Raw genomic sequence first — 23,780 nt, forward strand, 5'->3', positions numbered from 1 at the left:
AATTCTTCCATCATTGAGAATATCTTATTCAGAAGAATTTAGTCAATTTATTTTTTACTGCATTGAATCTCTTGTGTGTAGGACATAATATAGAAACACTGAGCTATTATATAACTTTTTTAAATTAGCCAAACTAGTGATGCATATTATTGAATACAAGTTAATGAACATGTGACGCAATGTGTCTCGGACTTATAGCCACAAAAACCTGTGAAAAGAGTCTCTACAAAATGGATAATGAAGTACTAGAATGCTCACCTGGTCATGCCCATGCTTGGACCCATAAGCTTGTTGGGTCGAGAGATTTGGTCAAGTCTGTCCGTGCCAAGCAAGATTTTACTCCGCTCCATGTAGTCTACATGTGTCTTGAAAAGTTCAGTGTAACGATCATGTAATCGGCTGTACTCTTGCTTCATCTCTTCAACTTTGTCTTCTAAGCGGCTCCCTGCAATGCAGAAATTTAAATAATAAAGGGAAAAAAGTAAAAATTAAGTCATATTTTAGACATGATGGTGAAGGCGTACCAGGTACGGTATTCTGTATTTATATAACCTATTTGAAATTTTAAGAGATGAAGACATCCATAATAGGTAGGTATATAATACTACTAGGTTAGGGTTAAAATAATGCTGATTTCAATATTAAAAGTTGAAGAAAAACCTAAAGCTAATAGGCAAATATATAGCAGCTAACCATGATCTGATGCATTCTTATTCTTCAGCTCAAACATTCGGACAATTGACTCCAGACTTTGAACTTTATTCTGGGTGTTTTTCCGCTCTTCTTCCACATTATCTTCAATCTCCAGCAGTCTCTGTGTAGAAATATGGAAACATTGCAATATTTTACATTTATTTTTAAGGTTGAGTTATTTCTAAAAATTCCAAGAAAAGTAATAACAGATTATCCAGAAATGCATTTTAAATAATAAAAACAATATAATACCAAAATGACAAAAAAATTACATAAATACAAATAGATAAAATTCTTCTATTTCAGAATTCATCATTTGTTTTATCAAGATACAAGTGAAATTGGAATCACAATGACCAACCTGCTCCGAAGACTTGCGCAGCTGCTTCTCCCGCTCATACTGAGTAACAAGCTGCTCATTATCTTCACGTAGAAGTTCAAGCTCCACCTGAAAAATACGAATTTTCATAATTTTATATTTAGCAGAATCCTTGACAAAAATAATCATCAGATCTGCATTAATAAAAAAAGGTATATTGGAAAGATGTTCCTGTTATTGAGATGTAATTATTCTACAAATAATATATACGTATGTAATAATATCTAGGTATTTTTATATATAAAGAAAATGTAAGTAAAATTTCATAGATGACAATTTCTGTTAAAAAAAAAGTAGAGTGAAGAGTTAGATAGAAAATATTTTCATTTAAAATTTGGAGTAGAATTTATTGTTCAAGTGAGTACAAATTAATTTCAACTCTCTACTGTCCCATCTTGTTTCACCCTGGTATGAAAAATAATCAGTTTTTAGGCCACAACCATACCTTTCTCACATTGTTTAAAATCATAAGCCCAATTTAGTTAATTTACCAATTATCCTTGTTTGCTCTGTTCTATTCAATCCAGTTTGGGCTACTGGTTTTGTTCTTATGTTAAGTTCACCACATCCCTCATAGCCTTGGCTCTCATTGTTACCAACTTGTTAACCATTATATTTCACCATAATGTACCACTGACATCATTTAATATGTTCTTTCTTAGTCCTTCATCTGTTTGTTCTTGTGAGTTCTGTTTTATTGTTTTGTTCCACAAGCTGGTACATTACCAGCTTGTGGCCAGACCATTGACCTTTAGACAGGGATAACCCCAACATTTGTTGCCCAGACCCAGGGTTATCCAGACCTTAGGTGGTCTTTATACATGAGTGACAAGTTAAGTGCAGGAGTTGCGGAGTAACAACTTACATGGCATGATGGCATTAACAGTAGATGAATCATATATCATATATTTTGATGTAAATTTCACAATTGAGCTAAACCCTTTAAGATCTCTAATCCACCACAATTACAAAATTTTAGAACTGCCATATTTTAATAAACAGGTGAGAAAAAATTTTATTATAAGTAGGACATATAGTCAAATGGGGTAAGACAGGATGGCAGCCTTCATGAGGTAAGAAAGGACCAGCCCATGGCGTGCATTCTAATTGCACTGAATTTAATTTGACAAAAGAATATGTTAGAGCAATCATTGCCTGTCATTTCAGTGTGTGTGGCAACCCTCTTCTGCAAATAATGAATATCTGGCTAATTTTTGAAGAAAACCTATGTAAAGAAGGGTCAAAAAATAGTTTGGGAAATAAGCTCTGTTTGGGAAATAAGCTCTGTCTAATGACAAAAAATTTTTTGGCCAGGTTTGTGGATGTAGGCAGGTAACCTCAAGTAATAAGCAACTTTTGAAACATACTAGGCATTCCTACCTGCTACAATCACTGCCTGACATGTATTCTAAAATGGGGTAAAAAAGGACTGGACATGGGGTAAGATGGGTCCACTAAATGATCCTGTTTTACCACACATGTGGTCCTAGCTTACCCCACAAATGGTCCTGTCTTCCCCCACAAATGGTCCTCTATTACCCTGGTACAGTTTATCAAAAATAGTTTTTAAATGAATATATTATTGTGCAGTACATAGAGTATTTTGGTCAAAATTTTTATCTATGGCTCAAACTTCATTATAACTTGTTAGCTTTTTTAATTATAGAAATTTAGTGCACTATTTTAAATTGCATCAAAGGGGCATAGAAAATAGGGTTGTCTTTTCCCATTAGTGAGCTGCAGAACTATGTTCAAGATTGGCTGGGGGAAAAATCATTGTGTGAAACATGAAAAATAATTATTATCACAACTCTGTGAGAGGGCATGGGCTACATAAGAAGAAGTGCACCACAAAGGCAGTTAGCAAGAAAACACATGAAGTTTGACACTCAAGTTATTATCCATTGGTTTTATTATCAATTTGATAAATTTGCAGATAATGACACTAATGGAATATACATGAAGCATTTAGCAGTGCTCTACAATGAACCAAAGCCAACCCACTATTACTATGCTTAACAAAGTTTTCTCATGACAAAAACTCCAATGTGACTGATATTAGAGTTGATTCCCATGACACAAACAGTAACAAGTGGTTGTTTAATCAAATAATGTGTTTCTAGATTGATAATATTGAATATCAGATTTGTACTTTTATTAAAAATCATGTAACATAAGAATTGCCAGTTGGTCCTGTCTTAACCCAGCTCACTTTTTTTAATCTGTACAGAAAACTATGTTAGATGCAAAATGTCTGAGTTGTAGCTTAGAAGCCCATTGCATATATACACCTTGTGATAGGTCAGGGTTTTTAGTTATTCTTGGTAAAGATGCTACAGGCTTGTTAATGATTTCAGTCCTGTCTTACCCCATCTGACTATATATATAAAGCTTTTTTTTCTTCAGAGTAACAAACAAGAAAAAATGAGATATTTCAATTGCTGTCCGCTTAAAAATTTTTTTATCTAGTCAAGGTCTAAATTTTACTTAATATTGTTTCATTCCTGCATGAAAATGCTAATGTATTCATATTAATTTACTCAGGTTTACTGGAACAGTCATGGTCATAGGATGATAGGACTTATAAAAGGATGGCAACTACAAGGTCAGTAAGGTCACTGCTCAGCCTCACCTCACTGGTGTCTGGTTTGCCTTAGTAGATTTTACTAAGAAGTTTCCTAAATTGTGGAAGGGCAAAAATCCAAAAACAATTGTTTTATGTGTGATTTGTAAAAATTGCAGGGTGAAAATAGGCCATTTTTCTTTTCTTTAACTGAAATAATTGGAAAAAGGCAATAGGAACAGCCGAACAGATGAATTTGGTCAGATTCACAGACATTTCTGTCTGATTCATGGGTGACTTCTGAGATTCTGATTTCTGACCAATTTTCCACTTAGCCTATGTTGGCTGTGCTCTAAATTCTTTGAGTCAGCGGACTTTCAAGAAGAGGCAAGATAAATCAGTTACTATCAAATAATTAATCAAACTTTACATAATTGAAAAATGAGATTTAAAATCTAGTTAAAATATTTAATTTTGGGATCTCAGCAAAATTTTTAACCTCTACAAGTTTACTTTTCCACCTGACCAGGCTGACCTCTAGCCTCTAGGTCCTGCATTTAAAACCTCAGCATCCTTAACCTTTGTTATGCTATACATGCTATTATTGTGCAATTTTAACTGTTAATGATATCTTATACTAATACTATGGGCTGGATGTTTGTCGTTTGATTTGAATAACTGGCGCAACCGCAACACCATTAAATAAATTCATGAAGATGATCAAAAGATTTAATTTTAACAGTAACACAGACACAGATTGACTTTGGAATTTACCTCGTGTTCTTGGTTTTCCGTGTAGGCGAGATCAAGACACTCGAGAATGTTGACAACAAGTGGCATGAGATCTTTGACAACATTTTCGTCATATCGGCTGATCATACGTTCAAATTCTTGATAAATACTTCCAGCCAATGACTGGACTTTATCTGACATAACAATGTGGTTGTCATCGTGAGAATTATAAACCGTCTCGCCTTCCATGAGAATAGTATTCATTTCGGAAATTTTACTCTAAGGATTTTAGATAACTGTGCTCACTCATCTTCCTACGTCTCTCGTAGAGCGAAGATCGACAACAACAAAGCACACCCTCCACCGTCAACTATGAATCAACACTGACGTACACAGCTGTACAATTTAAGGTTCAAGACGAAAGATTTTTAGGAAACGTATACCAACTGGGAAAAATTACCTTGATATTCTTGTGTCTTTTTTTAATTCGATCAGTCAAAAAATATAAGGTTTTATTACATAACTAACCAAACGAATAAACTAATCGAATTAATTCAGAGCTGGACAAATCGTATGGTGCAATAGAATAGCGAAGAGGAAGACAAGCACTTGGAGGTCCTTCATGGAGCTCAGTAGAACAGGACTTTGATAGGATAAAAAGGATAGAATGAGTTTATGGAGATGACTGGAACATATGCGGGATAAAGGTTGGCTTGGCATAAAAGGCGTACACGACGGTGATTATGAGGCTTTATGTGTCGTAGATGGATCAACGCAGGTTAATTATTTCGCCTAGACATGATCTAAGTAAATCGACTTTCTACTCACACTTACTGCAATATTTTTAGTCACTCGTAGAGTCGTGATGCGGAAACTTAACATCGTTTCCTAGAGTCGTGATGCTTCTTCACAATGATTCCAGTTTGCCAGTGTTCGAGAGAAAAGTGACCTCGATCACAAGATATTCTCTTCTATTTCCCAAGATCTCCTTCATTGAACAATGCGCGTACCGTAAGTTTCTCAATGTTAATTATCAGTAAGATCTACTTAGATATGAACGACAGCATAAGTTACTAGGAATGATATTGGATGCTCCTCGCCTCAAGTGGGGGCCACATTTGTGCCATCTTCGCACAGATGTGATTCGCCGCATGGACTTGCTTAAGCACTTGGCATCACCTAACTGGGGTGTCAGTTGTCGATTCCTCCGTCTATTTTACTGTGCCTATATCAGGGCTAAGATAGACTATGGGTCTGTTCTTTATCAGACTGCATCCTCTGCACAATTATCAAAACTAGGCATACTTCAAAATGCTTGTCTGAGACTTGTCCTAGGCGCTCGTCTTACTACACCAGTAATTTCACTTGGTATTGAAGCCCATGTTCCCCCATTGGCTCTGAGACGGCAATACTTGACAGCTAGTACATATATAAGGCTGCAGTATCGTCCGGCTGGGGATCTTACCGCAGAAGCTGTAAGTGGCGGTGCTACATCAGTGCTCAGCCGGGGCCCTCAGCTGCTCACTGACCTGGGGCTCCCGGTTTGTTATCGCCAGCCTCTACCAGCATTTGGTCCGGTTCCCCCTTGGATTTGTGTGACTCGTCTTATTTGTCTTGATTTCCGCTTTGTCTCTGGCTTGACTGATTCGACTGTTTTTTCTGTTCATGTTAGGGAACATTACCCTGGGTATAAGGCAATCTACTGCGATGGGTCGCGATTGATGGACACTCCATCTACAGCCTGTGGTTTATATATACCATCACAAGCAAGGGCGGTTACATGGCGGCTTAACCCCAGGCATAGCATCCTGTCGGCTGAATTGATCGCCATATTACATGCTTTGAAGCTCGTTGTAAGTGAGACATCTCTATACTGGGTTATTTTCTCTGATTCACTTGTGGCCTTGCAGCTCCTATGTTCCCCGACGGATACGAATTGCGATCTTGTATATCAAATTCGTCAGCTGCTCCTTGATCTGAATGAGAGGAAAACTGTGCGCCTACAATGGGTCAAGGCCCATGCTGATATTATTGGGAATGAGCGGGCGGATGCAGTTGCAAAGATGGGTCATACTCTGGATCGCTCTGCGTTGTTTCATCTCTCGTGTTCTGACACACTTGCTGTGCTTCGTTCTTGCTTTGTCAGGTCTTGGGAGCTGGACTGGATCTCTACATTGGCTGTTGAGGGTAAGGGACATCATCTTGCTTCTGTGAGGACTGATTTGTCCTCTGTTCCATGGGTTGCCAGTTGCTCTCGTCGTGCTGCCGTAGTTCTTACACGCCTTCGTTTGGGGCTTGCTGGGGTTCGATCGTACCTTCATCGATTTGGCATGGCTGACACTCCCATGTGCTTGCACTGTGGGGTGGAGGATACCATAGAGCATTTTCTCCTAGCATACACGCAGTACCGCCTGGAACGTCAGGTGCTGATCAGTAGTACTCGGGCCTTGGGTGTCCGGCATCCATCTGTTCGGATACTTCTTGGAGGAGGCAACTTTTGCAGAAATGTTAAGCATGCAATAATAAGAGCAACAGTCATCTATTTAACGCAGACAAATCGCCTAGCTTCTCTGTAATGCACAAGTAACATCTTGGTTTGAGCTCAGATCCAAAGCTATAAGCCAATTGAATAAGATCTCAAAGAACCAGTGAAATAAGACTGAAACTTCCCAAGTAAATCCTGTTGAGTCCAGGTGTAACAAGTGGTCATCGGGCAGCTACTTCCTCACCTTCAAGCTGCTAACAACAGTAAGATCTAACTAGTTAACAGCCGCAAACCATCACAGTGGAAGCACTCCAGCAAGGGGTGTTCGATAGTTGCAACACCGCAAGCCCACCAGGGCCCATTACACAGGAATAAACGATTAAATCTCTCTTACCTAGTTTTATCATATATAGCCCATTACTAAAATTAAATGAATATGTATAGCGCAGTAGCTAGCTAATGCAACGGCTTGACAGAGAAAATTCTTTCAGGTGGCCACGCCCTAAACCTAAATTATGATACAAGCTGCCAGCGTCTAGGCGCCGTCAATTCTTGCCAAGGTGAGAATTGGCAAGGTAAATACTCGAACGGTCAATTGGCCACGGTAAATACTCGAACGGTCAATTGGCCAAGGTAAATACTCGAACGGTCAATTGGCCAAGGTAAATACTCGAACGGTCAATTGCATTCCTGCCTGTGGGATCTACAGAGTTAATTTTCTTTATGAATGCCATCAAAACAGCAGCGAGGTCAAGTCTCTCTCACGATATTTTTAGCTGAAGTATTTACTAGCAGAATAACACCCACATATCGCACGAGATATTTAACGATAAACAAAAACCATCCACACTCAGACTCTCGGTATTTAGCATGATCAGTCAGAGAGCTGTTACCTGCCAATGGTTTAAGGAGCGTCATTAGAGATGAACGTCTTTACTGCCACACCACCAACTGTATTGGGGGTGCTATTACCCAACCAATTTTATTTGTAGTTTCAGTACCAAGACAATTAGAGTTAATGAATCAGATATTTCTGTTGGTGCAATTACTCCATTACTACACTAAAGTTATTGCTAGTCTGGTAACGTAATACAGTTAGATAATGCAGCGGCGTTTTACACATTCAGAGAACCAAAGTGGCACCCCGGCGAATATTCATGGAGAGCTTCTCGTATTCTGATAATTTGCACACTAATCAGCGAGAACAATCGATCACATTTGACACAGAATTGTTACTTGCATGATATGACCAGATTTGGAAGAAGATGATTTTTATAAAACGAACAAATAGATATAAAATGCACCAAAATACTCGATAAATCGCGTTAATAGCGCCAAAACATTGATGATTCAATCTATGTTTTTTTAACGGTTACAAACAAAGCCGAAAATATAAAGTCTAACTAATACCAAGAATTACATACGTTACCGAAGGTTGTGAACGAGTCAAATTGACTTTTAAACGCAACGTTCAAACATTTAATCTGCAGAAGGTAAGTACATTACAATAAAACAAATATTGCACGAAGACCTTATACAACAAAATCTACCAGAAAATTTTGGGTCGATCAAAAGCAAAAACAAAAATAATCAATTTATCAACAGTAACAAGTAATAAAACCACATTTAGAACGCACAGCAGCAGCCATTCACCATGAACCCAAACCGTGAGTCGTAGTCATTGGTAAAATACTGTTATTACCACGATGGGTTGACATGCACCAAATAGAACTTAAACCAAATACTTTCTTTAACGTTATTAATATAAAAATATGACGGCCAATTTCTGCTTTCAACACCACCAGTCAGCTCCGAAGCATAATGATCAATACATTTCTATTTCCGCGACAGTTAAAATCGGGCCCTTTAGCACAGCTCCGATACCAAGGCAGTTGAATAATCAAATTGGGCAGGTCCAAGTGAATGATATGAAAGCGGTTCAACAAAGAATAAATCAATGTTGAATATATATACAGTATATAAGCAGAAAATGAGCATCAACGCGACCAAGTTACAGGATGTAAAGCCAATGAATCCGAGATCTCGATGAAATAAACTCCGTCTTAAAAAGTACAACATTAATAAGCTCATTCAATCACTATAAGCAAATTGAATCAATAAAAAACAGGATAATCGCAATGTAAAGTAACTTTGATTACACATAATTTTTTTAGTTGATCATAAGTCCTTGTCAAATTTGAGCACTAGTCTGCGTCATAACCCAGTAGTCTCGTGACTCGGAATTGCCTGCGCTCGTATTTTTAAAAATAATTTAGAATTTGTAACTCTCAGCCAATCACCGATGGTTTTTCAAGCTTATATTATCAATCACTAACGGCCTTTTAAGCTAAACCCACCAATCACTGATGGCCTTTCAAGCTTAACCCACCAATCGCTGAAGGCTTTTCTAGCTTAACCCACCAATCACTGAGGGCTTTTTTAGCTAAACCCACCAATCAGAAAGGAGAAATCGGCCGCTACTTGTACTTAGAACGCTATATGTACTTTTGATAGTGCAAGTAATTCATCATAGATAACTTCGACGAGCTGAGAGAGTGGTGGATTAGACACAGTCAGAGCGCATGATTAACACACAAATGAAGTTGAACAAACGAATATTAATGTATGGCAGTCAGAGAGCCACACAGAGTTCATGAGAATAATGGTTCCAGAATAGCATTCAGCTCCTACAAACAACAATCTAGACACCAAATGGCCTGTAGATATTGCGAGGCCTATTGTATTGTGTGTGTATTGCGACATACACACACAAACACACATACACGAAGACATTTGAAACATCAAATTTCACGGAAAGAACGCCAGGCGCAATCGGGCGAAAAAAATTATCATGGAAGCCAAGTGATGAAGAACCTTGATGCAAGAATAAGAGTGCAAGCTTATAATGGAACGGACTCGGTGAATTACATTCAAAGACTCAGTGCAATTATACATCAAAGAAAGAATTAGCAGTCTCTTGCTAACCTGAGCATACAAAATAATATGGGTATCTTTCAGAAACAGTTGGTGCTACAATAATATTTTCACTATATAAATACAATAAAAAACAGTAAATACTTTCTCATATTCAATAATGCCTCATCCTCAAGCTGTTTTTTACAATAAACTACTTAACTGCACCAATGAATGATCATTTAAATAGAAATATTTTATTACTACAATACGTCTACTACTCTAATTTTAATTCAAGCAAACTAGTGATAGATAAACTAGTGAAACTATACCTAAGGAGCCTACCAACTGTGTCTACGTTATTCTGGAACTGAGCATGTCTTACCTAACAATAACTTCTAATTTTTAACGTAAATACACGTGAACTGGAGGCTGTCAATACCAGAAAATAGAATCACTGTGGTCTATTAGAAAAATTAGTTCAGTTGAAATGAAAAAAAATATATATTTCAGTGCGCATTAACGGACCTGAAATCATCAAGATTCTCATACTAATACAATACTTGGGCATAACCTGCATTCAACTAAAAACGCATCTAGCACAAGCCTTTAGAGACTATGTCGTCATAAGAGCAGTCGTGAGGGCGAGCTAGCACTAAATCAGAAACTATAAACGTAAAAAGCCCGCGATAAAAAGAACAACGATGAAAATATGGCAACATAAATTGCAGTAATTATTTAGAAGAAGATTTTGGCTAGTTGAACCCGAACATTCATTGGCTAGAAGTTAAATCTAAATTCTCTGGATGTGAAATGAAGATTAAATAGAGTACCATGTCTGCTACGCACCACTCCAGAATACTGTAACAAATACATCCATTATAAAACAGGCACCTAAGCAGGCAATGATCTACGAGCTGCATGACGTCCCAGCGACCAATGAACGTAAGCCACTAACATTGCTCAGGGATTCTCAAAATACAGAGGGCGAATCTCTCCCAAGATTTTGTGTGACGAAAAATATGCAGCAATAAAAATTCACCAAAGGCTCCAATGTCATTTAAGAATTAGACTTTGATTCAAAAACATAGGTACATGGGATTATTAGTAATTAATGGCATTACTCATAAAAATAGTACATATATTCACAGCTAAATATTTCATCTTAGGTTTAGTAACAGCCTTTAGTCACAAATTAAAGATCCATAAAATGACTTCAACAAGTCTCCGATCCGACAATAATAAACCCCTACAACCAATTAACCAACATCAACAAATCTCAGACATTTCTGTTAAATTACCAATTAACTCCAGGAGCTGTGATCATCAAGCTTCTCTAGCATCAGCCAGCTACCAGAACTGTAAGCATCAAGTTACCCTGACATTAGCACTGACTAAAGCCATGACAATGTGTCATATTTCCAGCACATAATTTTTTTAATAAATAATATTTCCTGGTGAAGGGAGACAAAATATGACGTGATCCCACAGAACCTTTAGTCAATTCGGTTGCAGAAATCATCAGTGAACACCTTGAGCATATAAGTTATAGCAACAATTGTTTGCACCCCGCCTGTAGTTCATGAAATAAAAATGACCAGCTTGCAGTAACTTGACGTCAACTCTATAATACACAACGAGATCCAAGGAGCAACTCAATCACATTTGGCATCTTATCCTGCAAGTAGAATCAATCAACAAGAAATGATTAAATAACATAAGAAACAAATCCATAGCTACAGAGTTGATTAATTATTCACTATCTTTTATTTAGGACATAATGAGCCATCTTCCAGAGAAGATGTTATCCATTAGAGTGAAAAATATGATTGCAGAGAGGACAGCAATAAACTGGAAGAGGGACCAAGTTGCACGAGGCTCCTGGATATGTCAATGGACATTAAAATCTACATTTTCCTTTCTGGAGTGCCCCCAACTAGAGAGAAGCTATGGCAGACAATTGTGGTAGGCAAAAATTATAGAAGGAATTTCCATCAAACTCGGACAAGGGTTTCCATTGGACGTAGCCTTCAGATTGCAGCGAGTTCCGGTCACGAGCCTCGCCCCAGAAGTGTGGGTCCTGCAGAACAAGAATATGAAGGGTGTTGGTCCCAGTCACTGTTAACTCCTTTTCTTAGAATGACATTTATCCTAACACACGATAATTGCATGATTTTTAGCGCATTTTCTCATTTATGGAAAAAATACACTATTGTGCTCGCCATGTCCGTCTGTCTGTCCGTCCGTCCGTGACCTCAAGTTTTTGTCAACGAGAAAATGCGCTCTCTGTCACTCACTGCATTGAGTACTGAGTTATATTTTATTTAGCTATTTCAATTAATTAAAGGATACTAATCAATCAGGTTAAGACTTCACTAAAAACCAAATTAAGGAAAAAACCACAAGCCAATTTCCTCACCACAACGAGAAGATAGGTCATATCCTTGCACTGACAGATGCCCATGATGCCCTTAGAGAGGTTGTCACGATCACCCCCCATCATCACAGGAGAACCTCGAACTTTGAAGTGCTCCACCAGCTCAGGCACATGCTTGTCAAGTTGAGCACCGGAAGCAACATGGACAATACGGCACTCAACCCCATACAGTTCATCCAGCACATAGCCAGCCTGTAGGGCAAGAAAAATATGAGAAAAATTGTTGATCATGTATAATGAAGAGAATTAGATACAAGTCTTAGTAGAGACCCTAAAAACTTTAGAATGGAGCAGCATTCTACCTATGTTGGTAAAAAAATGGTTCAATTTCATTAATAACTTGAGTAATTTAAATTGATTCCAGAAGATTCTCTATGGAAATATTTACTTTTGCCACTCAATTCGCTTAAGACAGGTATAGCTAGTATTTACTTAGGCCTAATCAAGCTGTGTAGTATTAAAAACCTAATATTGAACACATGAGATGCTTGAGTTTTAGTTGGCTTAGATGCTATTGAGTTTAGGTTGCTCATAATTGTTTTGAGGGACAATGCTTAACAATTGTTGCAAGTAACTCCACTGATTAGGTCCTATTTATATTTAAAAGAATACAATAAGTTTATTTTCCTTCTCATTTTTTAACATGCAGTGAGATTTAAACCATTTACCTCAACACAGCCAATCCAATCATGTGAACCAATAAATGAAGGTGGTTTGTCCTGAATCTTGGTAAGAATTTCCTGAATGTTTTTATTGGCAGGGACAGGAGCCAGGGTCGAGAAGCCGCTGTTGTCATGAGATCGTAACTTCTGACCTCGGATCCAAGAGCTTAAACTCATCAGCGTCCTGTATCCACACCCCCAGCCCTGAAAAGTCAGACAAACTGCTATGGAAAGAACTCAATACAAAAATTAGAAGCAATCAGTAGCAAAATGTAATGTTTCAATATTTCATGCATCTCTCACATCCACTATTATTTACTATAATGCATAGATTAATGCAATTCAATTGATATACATTTTAAGCAAATGCACAAAAAATTATCAGTAATATAATATTAAAAATAAAGTTAGAGCATCATACTCACAGAAAATTTTGAACTTAACTAATCACAAAAACTTCCAATGAATTTTCATAAACTCCTATTGATACTCCAATAAATATTATAAATCTTCAAAACAGGTGCTTGAAGCATTGTGTTCAAATTTAATTGTTTTCTTCTTAGACAAGAAATTGGTATCATTTACCATTAAAAACTATTTCATAAAGACAGCCAAGAAAAAATAGCATTACTTTTAATATTATTAACTAATAAAACATGAAAGGCTAAATACATTTATAACTGAGAAGATTTTAATAAGTGTAATGTGTAAGTAAGAAATTCTTACCCTGTCATCAAAGCCATCACATCCATAGTGGTAGAAGAGATAATCTCCTTGAACAAGATTAACAGTACCAGCATCAGGGGGTAAAGACAGCCCTGCATGAGGATTAGTCAACAGGGAGCACACATAGTCCTGACCACCTCCCATTCTTTGCAGTTCCAAGAAAATATTATATGAAGACAAAAGGAAACTATACAAAAATTGTTTATATCAGTTAATTTTCAAGTTTATCCACCTTTATTTCAGTTATACCTTACAATAAAGAAACAATAATATAATCTAAGGAGCTTGTTGGATAAGAGGGAGATAGTAAAACTAGATACTAACTTGAAGCAAAACAATGTACATGGCAATATACAGAGATACAACAGGCTGGGACCTTGGACGAATCAAAGATCTATTTGCTTGGTACAGATGTACCGTATTCAGAGTGTAATTGATCACACAAGAGTTACAGGTCATCTGCAAACTTTATTTATGTGTGTGTTTGAACCCTGGCACCAAAAATATATATGTAGGTTGTAACTCCTAACCAAAATACTTCCTGCAATACTTACCAGGTTAACCAGAACTTTGAAGAATCATTCTAATTGGAAGAATAGAGAAATATTAAGACTTGAGGTGAAGAGGAGGGAAGAAATTTTAAATCAAAAATTTAAATTCAATTTTGCAGTGGGCAAATAGAAATTTAATATAAAAGATACCTACCAAACAGTCATTTCATATTTTGAAATGAGAGTAAAATGGAAGTCCTATCTTTTATGTAGAATATGGGCTCTTCAATTAAGTAGAATATTTGAGCTTTGTTATTGTTGATAGAATTATTTATTAAAGGAATTAAAGGATTTGTAATAATAATATTACAGTTTCATATTTATTATTGAAATCATGCAGCTCTACTGCTCTAATCAGTTGTCATATTTTCAATAAATTTTTAACCCTGTGGGACTTTTGTTAAAAGCTACTTAGGAAGTAATTCCTTTAGCAGGAATATTGTGGCTTCAAAAGTGGCAGGAAGGCTCTAGTTGTCTAGGCTCTCTAGCATCAATCATGAATCATGATCAATGACATGACACATAAGTTGTCACTCAGCCAGTTTAAAATTTAAGGTAGAAATTTCCTAAAATTTCTGGTAAAAACAATAGTTTTACAGGCAATTTCAACAATTGTAAAATAGACATGCAGCCTTACAGCTCACAGGCATTTTCATGATTTTGGTCTGGTTCACGGGTGGCTTCAGCCCAATTTTTATTTTGGCTGATCGGCAGATACCGCACTTACCTGATCACTAAAAACCATTCAATACTATTCAATACTATAATACTATTGAATATTTGTAGGTTTTGATAACCACATGACTAAAAAGCTGTTTCAAATTTCAATTGTGCTTGACTCACTGACTGCTTGAGAGATGCAATTCAGTTTTGTTTATAAAATATATAGTTTTTCTTGAAAGCTGTTAGGCCAGCAGGCAGCAACTAATTTCATAATTGTCTCCACATTTTTTATGGATAAGGATAATAGAAAGTAGGCTAAAAACTTTATACACAACACCTGAGTTGAGTGACTTGAGTCCTGAATCCTAATTTTTCACTCAATTTCCTGCTCCTGTTTTATAAGCTGACAACATAACAGTTTAATCCTAACAATATTTCTAAAATTCTCAAACTGATAATATGAATTCCTAAACTGAGCATTTATAAATAAAATATATCATTATATTATTATTGAAGGCAAATGACATCAAAAGTAAAATGAGGATTGAGGCCAAAGTTCCGAACAAGCCTGCAGAGTGCAGAGTGGCAAGGCCTACCTAGCCAGCAGTAAGCAGATTAATAGTTATTGACATTAGCATTAGCTCAGATAGAGATGGATGAATTATGAATAACTCAATAAGAGAAATCTTTTGAAACAAAAGCACTTAACCAGTGCAATTAACTTGCCTTCCTTAAGTTCCTTGTATAGGCTAGGTATCCTAATATTTAAGGCATAAGGGGCGGTCCCGGCGGTATCATCAATTTTGACAGCCACAACTTCCACAATCCACAGGTTGATTTTAATAGTATGTAAATTTTATGTATAACATATTAACTTTTTTATCGAAAAATGTCATAGGCTACATGAAACGTATAACTATGAGTCAACGGTTCAATCATAAAAAAAGATTTTAGTCACAAATTCCTGAAGATGTGGTCAATCTTATCTCATGGCAATCGTGCCTTTCTTTAAAAAAACCCCCTCACAACAAATTTTCATCTTTCGTCAGTAATAATGACGAATGGTAGAAATGAGTGACGAATAATAACTCAGTATTTGTCAATTATACATAATTTACGGTTAACTTTTTGATAGCAATAATTAACCAAGTTTCATGCAGTTCTCCTCGTACACAGCAAATTCCGGCATTCGGACAATCGGATGTTTACAGTTTACAATAACATTAACCGGAGAAAGTCAGTTGCGTTTGCCGTGGTAGCACGTGTGTGAATTGCGATCTCTAAACGTCTAAAGTAACCGGTAAATTTGTGACTCAAAGTTCTTAGTTTCTTATAAGTATTCAAAACCTTAATTATTTGATTTGTTTACTCATTAACTTTAACCCGACTGGCTTTCTCCCTCAGAGGTTTGCCGGTCCGCCTTGTTATTTTTATTTTTTCTTTACTTAATTTTTATTTTGTTTATTTATTTTTTCTTTTCATGACGAAGGGATTTCCGCTCAAGAATAGAAGGCCTTTCACTTCAGTGGGATCTTTCCTCAGCTCTCGGCGGTGGAGACGCCCCAATGAGGAGACGCACTGCTGCCATCCGTCTTCTGGGTCAATATTTGCACAGCTGCAATATGGTGACCAGGCTATGAAGTTCCTCAAAGTCTGATTACTATATTTCTTTTTCTCCTCACTATTTACTGCCACACTGGTTGGTGGAAGTGCTGAAAGAGAAATACAAAGTGAAATCAACAAGTGAAGTAGAGTGATCAAAATCTGAGTTGTGCTCAGGCTGGGAGGTGTGCTACCTGCATACCCGAAGTCTTCAAATCAAATTAAAAAAAAAAATAACATTAACCAATGCGGAATCAAATTCCGATGACAAGGCCGCAAACTTGAAAATCTACAAATAAACAATAAAGCAAACCAGGAGCTCAGTTGTGGTACTTATGAATGTCTCAGCAACGAAAAATCTAAGAAAAAGTTTCCACCGAGCAATCTTTTTTATCATTTTTGTCTCTTGCAAACAAGAACTCCCCTTTTTCAAGTTGACTGCGGAGACGTACCTACTTACGCTATCACAATGGCATGGTCAGGTGACTAGTGACAAACCACAGAGAGTCAGCTGCGTTCATACGGTAAACACGTTACGATTGTGCTCTGTACCCGTGAGAGTAGCGTTCAATCCGTTCATGCAGTAACATCAATTTATTTTGCTCTGAAATTAACGTAACAAAGTTTATTTGTGACTAACGTGAATACTCATATTTCCATTTTTTTTCATTCTTAATCACACTTCTCTGTTTACCGCGAGTATACTGGCTGAGCTAAGTGTGAGACTTTAAAGTTTAAGAACCCGGCTGGCTTTCTCGCCCCTCCGGCCCTCCCCCCTCCTCTTCTCTATGAGCATGAGAAGAGGTAATAGGTAGGAGAAGGCCTGCGAGCCAGCTTAAATTTTTTCATATTCTAGTAGGCAAAACCGCAAAACTAAAATTTTGGTTAGCTATTATTGTCTCTGATTCCTGTTGTATTGTGTTCTGCATTAACTGTGTCCCTCTTTCAACCTTTGTTGAAAAGGTATTGTGTGTTTGTGTTTATTACTATCTTTGTCATCATATTATTATTTGTGTGTTCGAAATTCTTGTTAATATAATTTAATAGCTGTGTATGTCCAAGAAGACCAAGACCATGTCAGAAACTGACTCTGACATGCCCGAGGGTTACGAGGACATAATCCCAGAAATGCCATCACAAACAGTGACGTCAATGTACCCCTTCAGCCAAGCCTTCCACTAATGAGAGATATGGAAACTGATATGGAATCCAACAAATTACTCTCAACCAAACCCAATGAGAACATCATTGCAGATCTGGCGCAGACCAGGTAACAAAGTGCAAAAACTTGACCAGCCGTAAGCCATGGTCAGGAAGATGTGCCAGGTGCGTGGGAATTTATTTTGTCATTTAAACAACCTGCGCAGTGCGCCATACTATGTTGGTAAAAAAATGCGCCGTGCGCCGTACTTTAGAAAGCTAAAATAGTTCTACTATTTTAGTCGACAATATATGCAAGTATATTGACTACGCGAGTCAAACTGACAATAATAAAATGTAAGACATGTCCGGGTTACTTCTGACTCTTCCGCTTGTCCGCCTTGTCAGATACGGAACGTACGGTAATCGTAAACCTGTCTCTTATACACATCTAGATGTGTATNCCACAAATAAATCAAAGCTGCCAGGCCACTGATCAACTACAAAACATGCTTGGAAAACCTAAGGAAAGCAATCATAAGATAAATACCACTGAAGCAGAAGTACATAGGTCACAAGGTTCCTACCAAAGCAGTTTGCCCAGCATAAACATCATACCAACTACTGGAAATACCTACAGTCAAGCAACCAAGTCAACTCTGACACAAATATCAAATCAGGAGCCCACCACTGCAACCCTAGAAAATCACTCAATGGAAGATGCTACTGCCACACTAACAAACATTCTCAGAAAAAAAAAATTCAGAAGCTTAGCATATCAATTGCAAGTTTCTAAAAGAAATTGTCCTCACAGACTTGTCAAAGGAAAATAAAAAAGGGAAAGAATTACTAACCATTAGTGCAACCAGAAAACAGTTTGGTAGTGAGGTTACTGAAGCTTTGTTGGAGGAGCTGCAAGCAGAGACTGCCATTGCTTGCACACCCAATTGCCCTGGCCCCACTGCCACAACTGTGGATGTGAGAAACAAGAACAGCAGTTGCCCAGAACTGGAGATGCGCACAAAGGGACCAACTGACCTGCAACAAATTCAAAACCTTAAAAAGAAACAAGCAATGCAAGGACCTCCAAAAAGAAAAAGACTTAATGGCTCACTCAAACTTGAATTCCATTCAGCGATCCACTGCACTAGAGTCTCAGCTAGAAATATATCAGTTAAACTACAATGGTCTTATGGGCAAAGTATGTGAGCTTAAAATTTATGTGTTCACCAAAAAACCTGAAATAATGTGCTTATGTGAAACATGGATAAAGAAAAATGAACCTAAATTCCTTGGATATCAGTCCTTGTGGATGCACAGACCTGGCAAGATAGGGGGATTGGGAATTTTGGTGAGGGAGGATGTTGCTTTCAAACAAAAACAGGTGATCCCATTCCCAGCTGGCTTCCTAGAGTACCAATCCATTGAAATATACACCAACTACTGCAGTATTAGCATTTTTAATGTATATAACCCATGCAAAAATATCTCGATAGAAGAACTTAAGCATTACACTGACCAACTTGGAAATAGTTTTATTCTCATTGGTGATCTGAACAGACACTCACCTCTGTGGGACCCCCAAAACAGGCACAACCACACTAGCCAGAGCATAGAGAAGCCAATAGAAATGCGCAATCTTATACTGCTTAATGACTCGGACACCCCAACCTACATAGATAACCATACCAGTTCAGCTTCATGTCTTGACCTATGCATGGCAACTCATAACTTGGGTATCCTCGAAGAGCTGCAGCGGGGTGGTGACATGGGCAGTGATCACCAAGGTCCAATGCGGAGCATTGGACCTTGAAAAAACTGGGCCTTAAAATGAACCAACTGGAACCAATTGACTACCCTATTCCAGCAAAACAATGAACCATTGACTGACATGTACTTCCTATTTGAAGTTGTAACCCACAATCATTGTATCACCGAAAAAATCACTGAAATAGCAAAAGAATGCATCCCAAAAACATCTGGCATCACACAATAAAAACGAAAAACTCCATGGTGGGATCAAGAGTGCAAAGATGCTGTAGAAAACAGAAAAAAGGCAAAAAACAAACTCTGGAGCCATCCAACCCCCTCAAATCTGATTAACTACAAAAGATGTGTTGCAGTACCGCAAAACACCTAGCGCTGAAAAAGAAAAAGGAAAACTGGATCAAGTTTACTTGATTATAAAATAGATTTATGGTTCAAAAGAAGATGTCTACTTCCTTTTATTCCTATTTGCATATAATCGTTGTTCGATATTAGCTCACGCTATTTCTTGAACTGTCCGCTTTAAAACTCACGGCAAACTATCAATTTTTAGTTTATCCTTGGCAGAGTTTCTTTTTCATAAAACATTTTTAACTGTCAGGTTGGTTGTACTGGATTTTACGTTATCCGAGTGGTCAAACGAGGCGCTTAGAAAGTTCTCTACTACTGGCAGTGCGGTTTAACAAGGGAAAAGATACAAATAAGCATGTCAACTCTTATATACTTAAAGACAGCAAATTCCATCCTAATACAGGGCTGGGCACGGCAAAAATTGGCAACAAATTTCTAGGCTTAGTCTACCCGTATTTGCAATTCCCAACGAAGGCTACAATGCACGCTAATAATTTAACCTTCACAATAATACCAATGAAGAGGGCTAAAATGGGGATAGTATTTCACCGATTCAAAAAAAAGGGGTACATCACCGGCTGAAATGCAGTTGAGCATTGGCTGACTTCTGACTTCTTCGGGACTCGTTCGGTCATACTCCGGCAATACTAGGATTTGGGTGTTGGTTTCTTCAACGTTGCGGTCTAACGCGGATGGTTGCTTCTGGAACACTCGTAGAACTTTGCTTCGATGGAACTCACTCTGAGCGCGTATAACCAGGCTCGCGTTGTAGTTGTTGCAGATGATACTCGTTGTCCGTCTTGAATCGTCGTGTTTAACTTGCAGCACTATCTCTTGCACCCGCGGCTGTTTCCACAAATGCATCTGGCTCTCGGCCAAGGCGTAGCTCTATACGCCACTCACTGTTTGGTCCGACTGCCTCTAACACCGCAACGTAACTGCCCGCGGTGGCCCGCTCACCCCTACTAAATACTCCTCCGGTCTTGCGCATGCGCGCTAGACGGCTCGAGCTCCACCCCTTAATTCAAACTTCGCTTCTAAACCCCAATCCCTATTCTTATCTTATTTATTCCTATTCCTAATCATCGTCGGTTTTTAATAACTCATTGAACGGTTATAGTTATATTCTCCTATACTAATCATACTGAGTCACTTAGCAGCACCACAACCAATTCTATGGTCTCATCCAGAGACCAGGAAAAAGACCAGGAGGTGATAGACAGAGTTGAGAGTTTTGTGGCACAAGATATTAAGCCACAATGCCCGGAAATAAGTTTTCATGAGCTCCAAAAGTGCATGCAGATGCCAAAAAAACACATTGCCTGGAAGTGATCTCATTGCTAATGTCTTCCTTACCAAGAGCCTGGATCACATGAAGATGGAGCTCCTCAACCTATATAATACCAGCTTCTTCAGTGAAACAGTCCCAATGGCTTGGAAGCAAGGGCTCATATGCCCAATACTGAAGCCTGGAAAGGATCCAACAGAGGTCAAGTCCTATAGGCCCATAACCTTGCTGTCCTGTATTGGCAAACTAATGGAAAGAATTATTCAAAAAAGAATTGAATATCACATCAAGGTCAACCATGCATTACCTCCCACTCAGACTGGATATCGTCATGGCAGGAGCACCATTGACCTTTTGGCCACACTGATTAACTATTAGACAAGCAGCTATGGATGGCAGTTACACTTTGGCGGTCTATCTGGACATTCAGGAGGCTTTTGACTGTGTATGGCACCATGGACTTCTGTGCAAGATGATTAATATGCAGCTGGACTCCCAACTGATCAAGTGGACATATCATTATCTAAAAGACAGGACCACCCCAGTGCAGATAGGCAACAGCAACTCAGGGGGCCAGTACCTAGGCAGAGGGTTCCCCCAGGGTGCTGTACTATCCCCAACTCTTTTCAATATAATGCTAAGTGACCTACCAAGAACTCCTCAAGTAGAGGTCCTCTTGTATGCCAATGATATAACTTTGGCTGTTGTCTCTAGCTCTGTGGCGGCTGCTGAGGAGATGATGCAATCATATCTCAACAAGTGAGATATGATATGATATACGATATGGGCAAGTGGCTTGAGAAGTGGCAGTTCACCATCAACCCACTAAAGTGCTCACTCCAACTCTACGCTGAAATGTAACATACCTCCAGTCAGTGTGCTTGTTGCAAATCAACCAATTAGAAGTGTGCCTGTGCAAAGGGTTTTGGGTGTCCTTTTTGATGCCCCAAAACTTAAATTTCATTCACACATTTCTCATCTAAAGAATGAAATGCTCTGCAGACTGACACCATTTCAGGCACTCTCTGGCAGCAGCTGGGGTGCTGCCAGATGTTTGCTCAGGCAAGTATACATTAGCTTCATTCGCAGCAAACTTGAGTATGGCAGCATTCTATTCAAACTTAGTGACATTTCTACAAAATACACTCAGAAACTTGCAGTAATACAGTCCAGTGCACTTAGAATTATCCTTGGTGCTCGTAACACATCTCCCATTACATCACTTTAGATTGAAGCCTATATACCTCCCTTAGAGATCAGGTTTGACTACCTTTTCCTAAAATGGTACCTGAAAACCCTGCGCTGCCCTAAAAGCCATTCCAGACAAGAAATTTGCCATGAGACTGGTGTCTCTGTGTGCAACTTAGGCTCAAGCTTCTTCTCTACAAGAGGCAGAAGTCTCCTATCCGACTTGGCCATACCTAGCTTTAAAAGAATCCCAACACCCAAATTTCACCTGTTCTACCTTATTACAATTTTGAACCTCATATCCAACTCTTCACCCAAAGCACATGTAGCCATGACGCCCCTCCCTGGCATCAATAGGGGGATGTTCAAGGAGTGCTGCCATAACTCACCTTCCCATGTGCATGTGTATACAGATGGATCCAAACTCAGCAACGGTTCCACAGCTGCAGCTATGTATGCACCAAGTCTACAAGTCACCACAACATGAAAGTTGAGCCCAACACACACAGTCCTTGGTGCAGAGCTCTTTGCAATACTGAAGGCTCTGCAGATTTGTTGTCTGGACCCAAGACTAAGAATGCAGGACATCCTACTGTTGACCGACTCCCAGTCTGCCTTGCAAGCCATCAGAAACACCGTTAACCCCTCATACAAGGAGTACGTCTACAAAATCCAAGATGTTATACTAGATAGGCAATGGACTGCAATGGGTGAGAGGCCACTCAGGGGTGGAAGGCAATGAGATTGCAGACAGGCTGCTAACATGGGCCACCAAAATGTATTTTCTGCTATGAGCACCCTAAGCATAGAGGAGACACTTACTGTCCTGAGAGAGAAACTACACAAGTGCTGGACTAGGAAGTTAGGAACTGGAAAATGACTGTTGCTTGGACTCAGAAAAGAGCTTTTTTGATTAACAATATGATGGAACCGCAACTTTGCCCTTGGCTTTGCCTGAAGTCCCGCAAGCTAGAATGTGCACCTGCAAGAATTAGAATTGGGCATGCTGGTGTCAGGAGCTATCTGCACAGGTTTAAAATGAGTGATTCTGATCAGTGCACCACCTGCAACACAACAGACACAATTGCTCACTTTCTTCTGGACTGTCAGCGTCATGTGCTACCAAGTAACTTGTGAAGTATCAATGTAGAATTTAACCTTTGTAATCTCCTGGGAGGGGAGGTAACTTTAGTGATGAGGTATCACAGAAAATGTCTAAATTTTTCAATGTACTTATTTTAAAGTCAGGTAGGCTAAGTGATCTTTAGGTGAATGCCTTGCAATGATGTATATATGCAAGCATGATAGAATTGTTAATGGATGGCAACTGCTGATATATGTTTTGACTTAGCAAGTAGATCATCTGAGGTTTTTTTTTATATATCACTATAATTACGTATATATTTCTATTTCTTTTTTTTTTTAATCAAGGTTGTTACATTAGCAGCCCTTACTTATCTAAATTACATTAGCAGTAACTCATTTCATTTACTAATATATGTTCCCTGTAAACTTCTACCCAATCCTGTACTGAGCTTACATCAGCCAACCTCACAAGATGGCAGCAATTAATTTCATATACAAAGAAGCTGAAAACCACAAGCTATAAGCTCTCAGGCCCAACAGTCATCCATCTGGCA

At 38.4% G+C, this 23,780-nt stretch overlaps 2 protein-coding genes across 2 annotated transcripts in view; both read right to left on the bottom strand.

The window, feature by feature from the left end:
- Window positions 1–4,735, bottom strand: part of LOC108680313 (JNK-interacting protein 3-like) — a 30,977-nt gene extending 26,242 nt beyond the window's left edge. Inside the window, 4 exon segments of the mRNA XM_047882052.1 lie at window positions 259–445; window positions 694–814; window positions 1,055–1,141; window positions 4,410–4,735. Of these exon segments, the coding sequence (XP_047738008.1) occupies window positions 259–445; window positions 694–814; window positions 1,055–1,141; window positions 4,410–4,631 (617 nt within the window). The 5' untranslated portion in view covers window positions 4,632–4,735.
- A 3,568-nt stretch (window positions 4,736–8,303) lies between these two features.
- LOC108680314 (ufm1-specific protease 1) lies at window positions 8,304–13,799 on the bottom strand. The gene is made up of 4 exons (XM_018169118.2): window positions 13,591–13,799; window positions 12,871–13,068; window positions 12,185–12,394; window positions 8,304–11,845 (listed from the first exon to the last, which is right to left on the bottom strand). Exons 1-4 carry the CDS (start codon window positions 13,732–13,734, stop codon window positions 11,702–11,704), a joined length of 696 nt encoding a protein of 231 aa, XP_018024607.1. The 5' UTR covers window positions 13,735–13,799; the 3' UTR covers window positions 8,304–11,701.
- Between the last annotated feature and the right edge of the window lie 9,981 nt (window positions 13,800–23,780).

This window comes from Hyalella azteca, unplaced genomic scaffold, assembly GCF_000764305.2.
Source record: "Hyalella azteca isolate HAZT.00-mixed unplaced genomic scaffold, Hazt_2.0.2 contig9555, whole genome shotgun sequence".
NCBI lineage: Eukaryota > Metazoa > Arthropoda > Malacostraca > Amphipoda > Hyalellidae > Hyalella > Hyalella azteca.

Coding starts and splice junctions, on each gene's coding strand:
- LOC108680314 (XM_018169118.2), bottom strand. CDS start 13,734: ATGGGAGGTGGTCAGGACTATGTGTGCTCCCTGTTGACTAATCCTCAT. Junction 13,069..13,590: donor GTGATGGCTTTGATGACAGG/GTAAGAATTTCT, acceptor CTGACTTTTCAG/GGCTGGGGGTGTGGATACAG. Junction 11,846..12,184: donor TGACCTATCTTCTCGTTGTG/GTGAGGAAATTG, acceptor CTTGTTCTGCAG/GACCCACACTTCTGGGGCGA.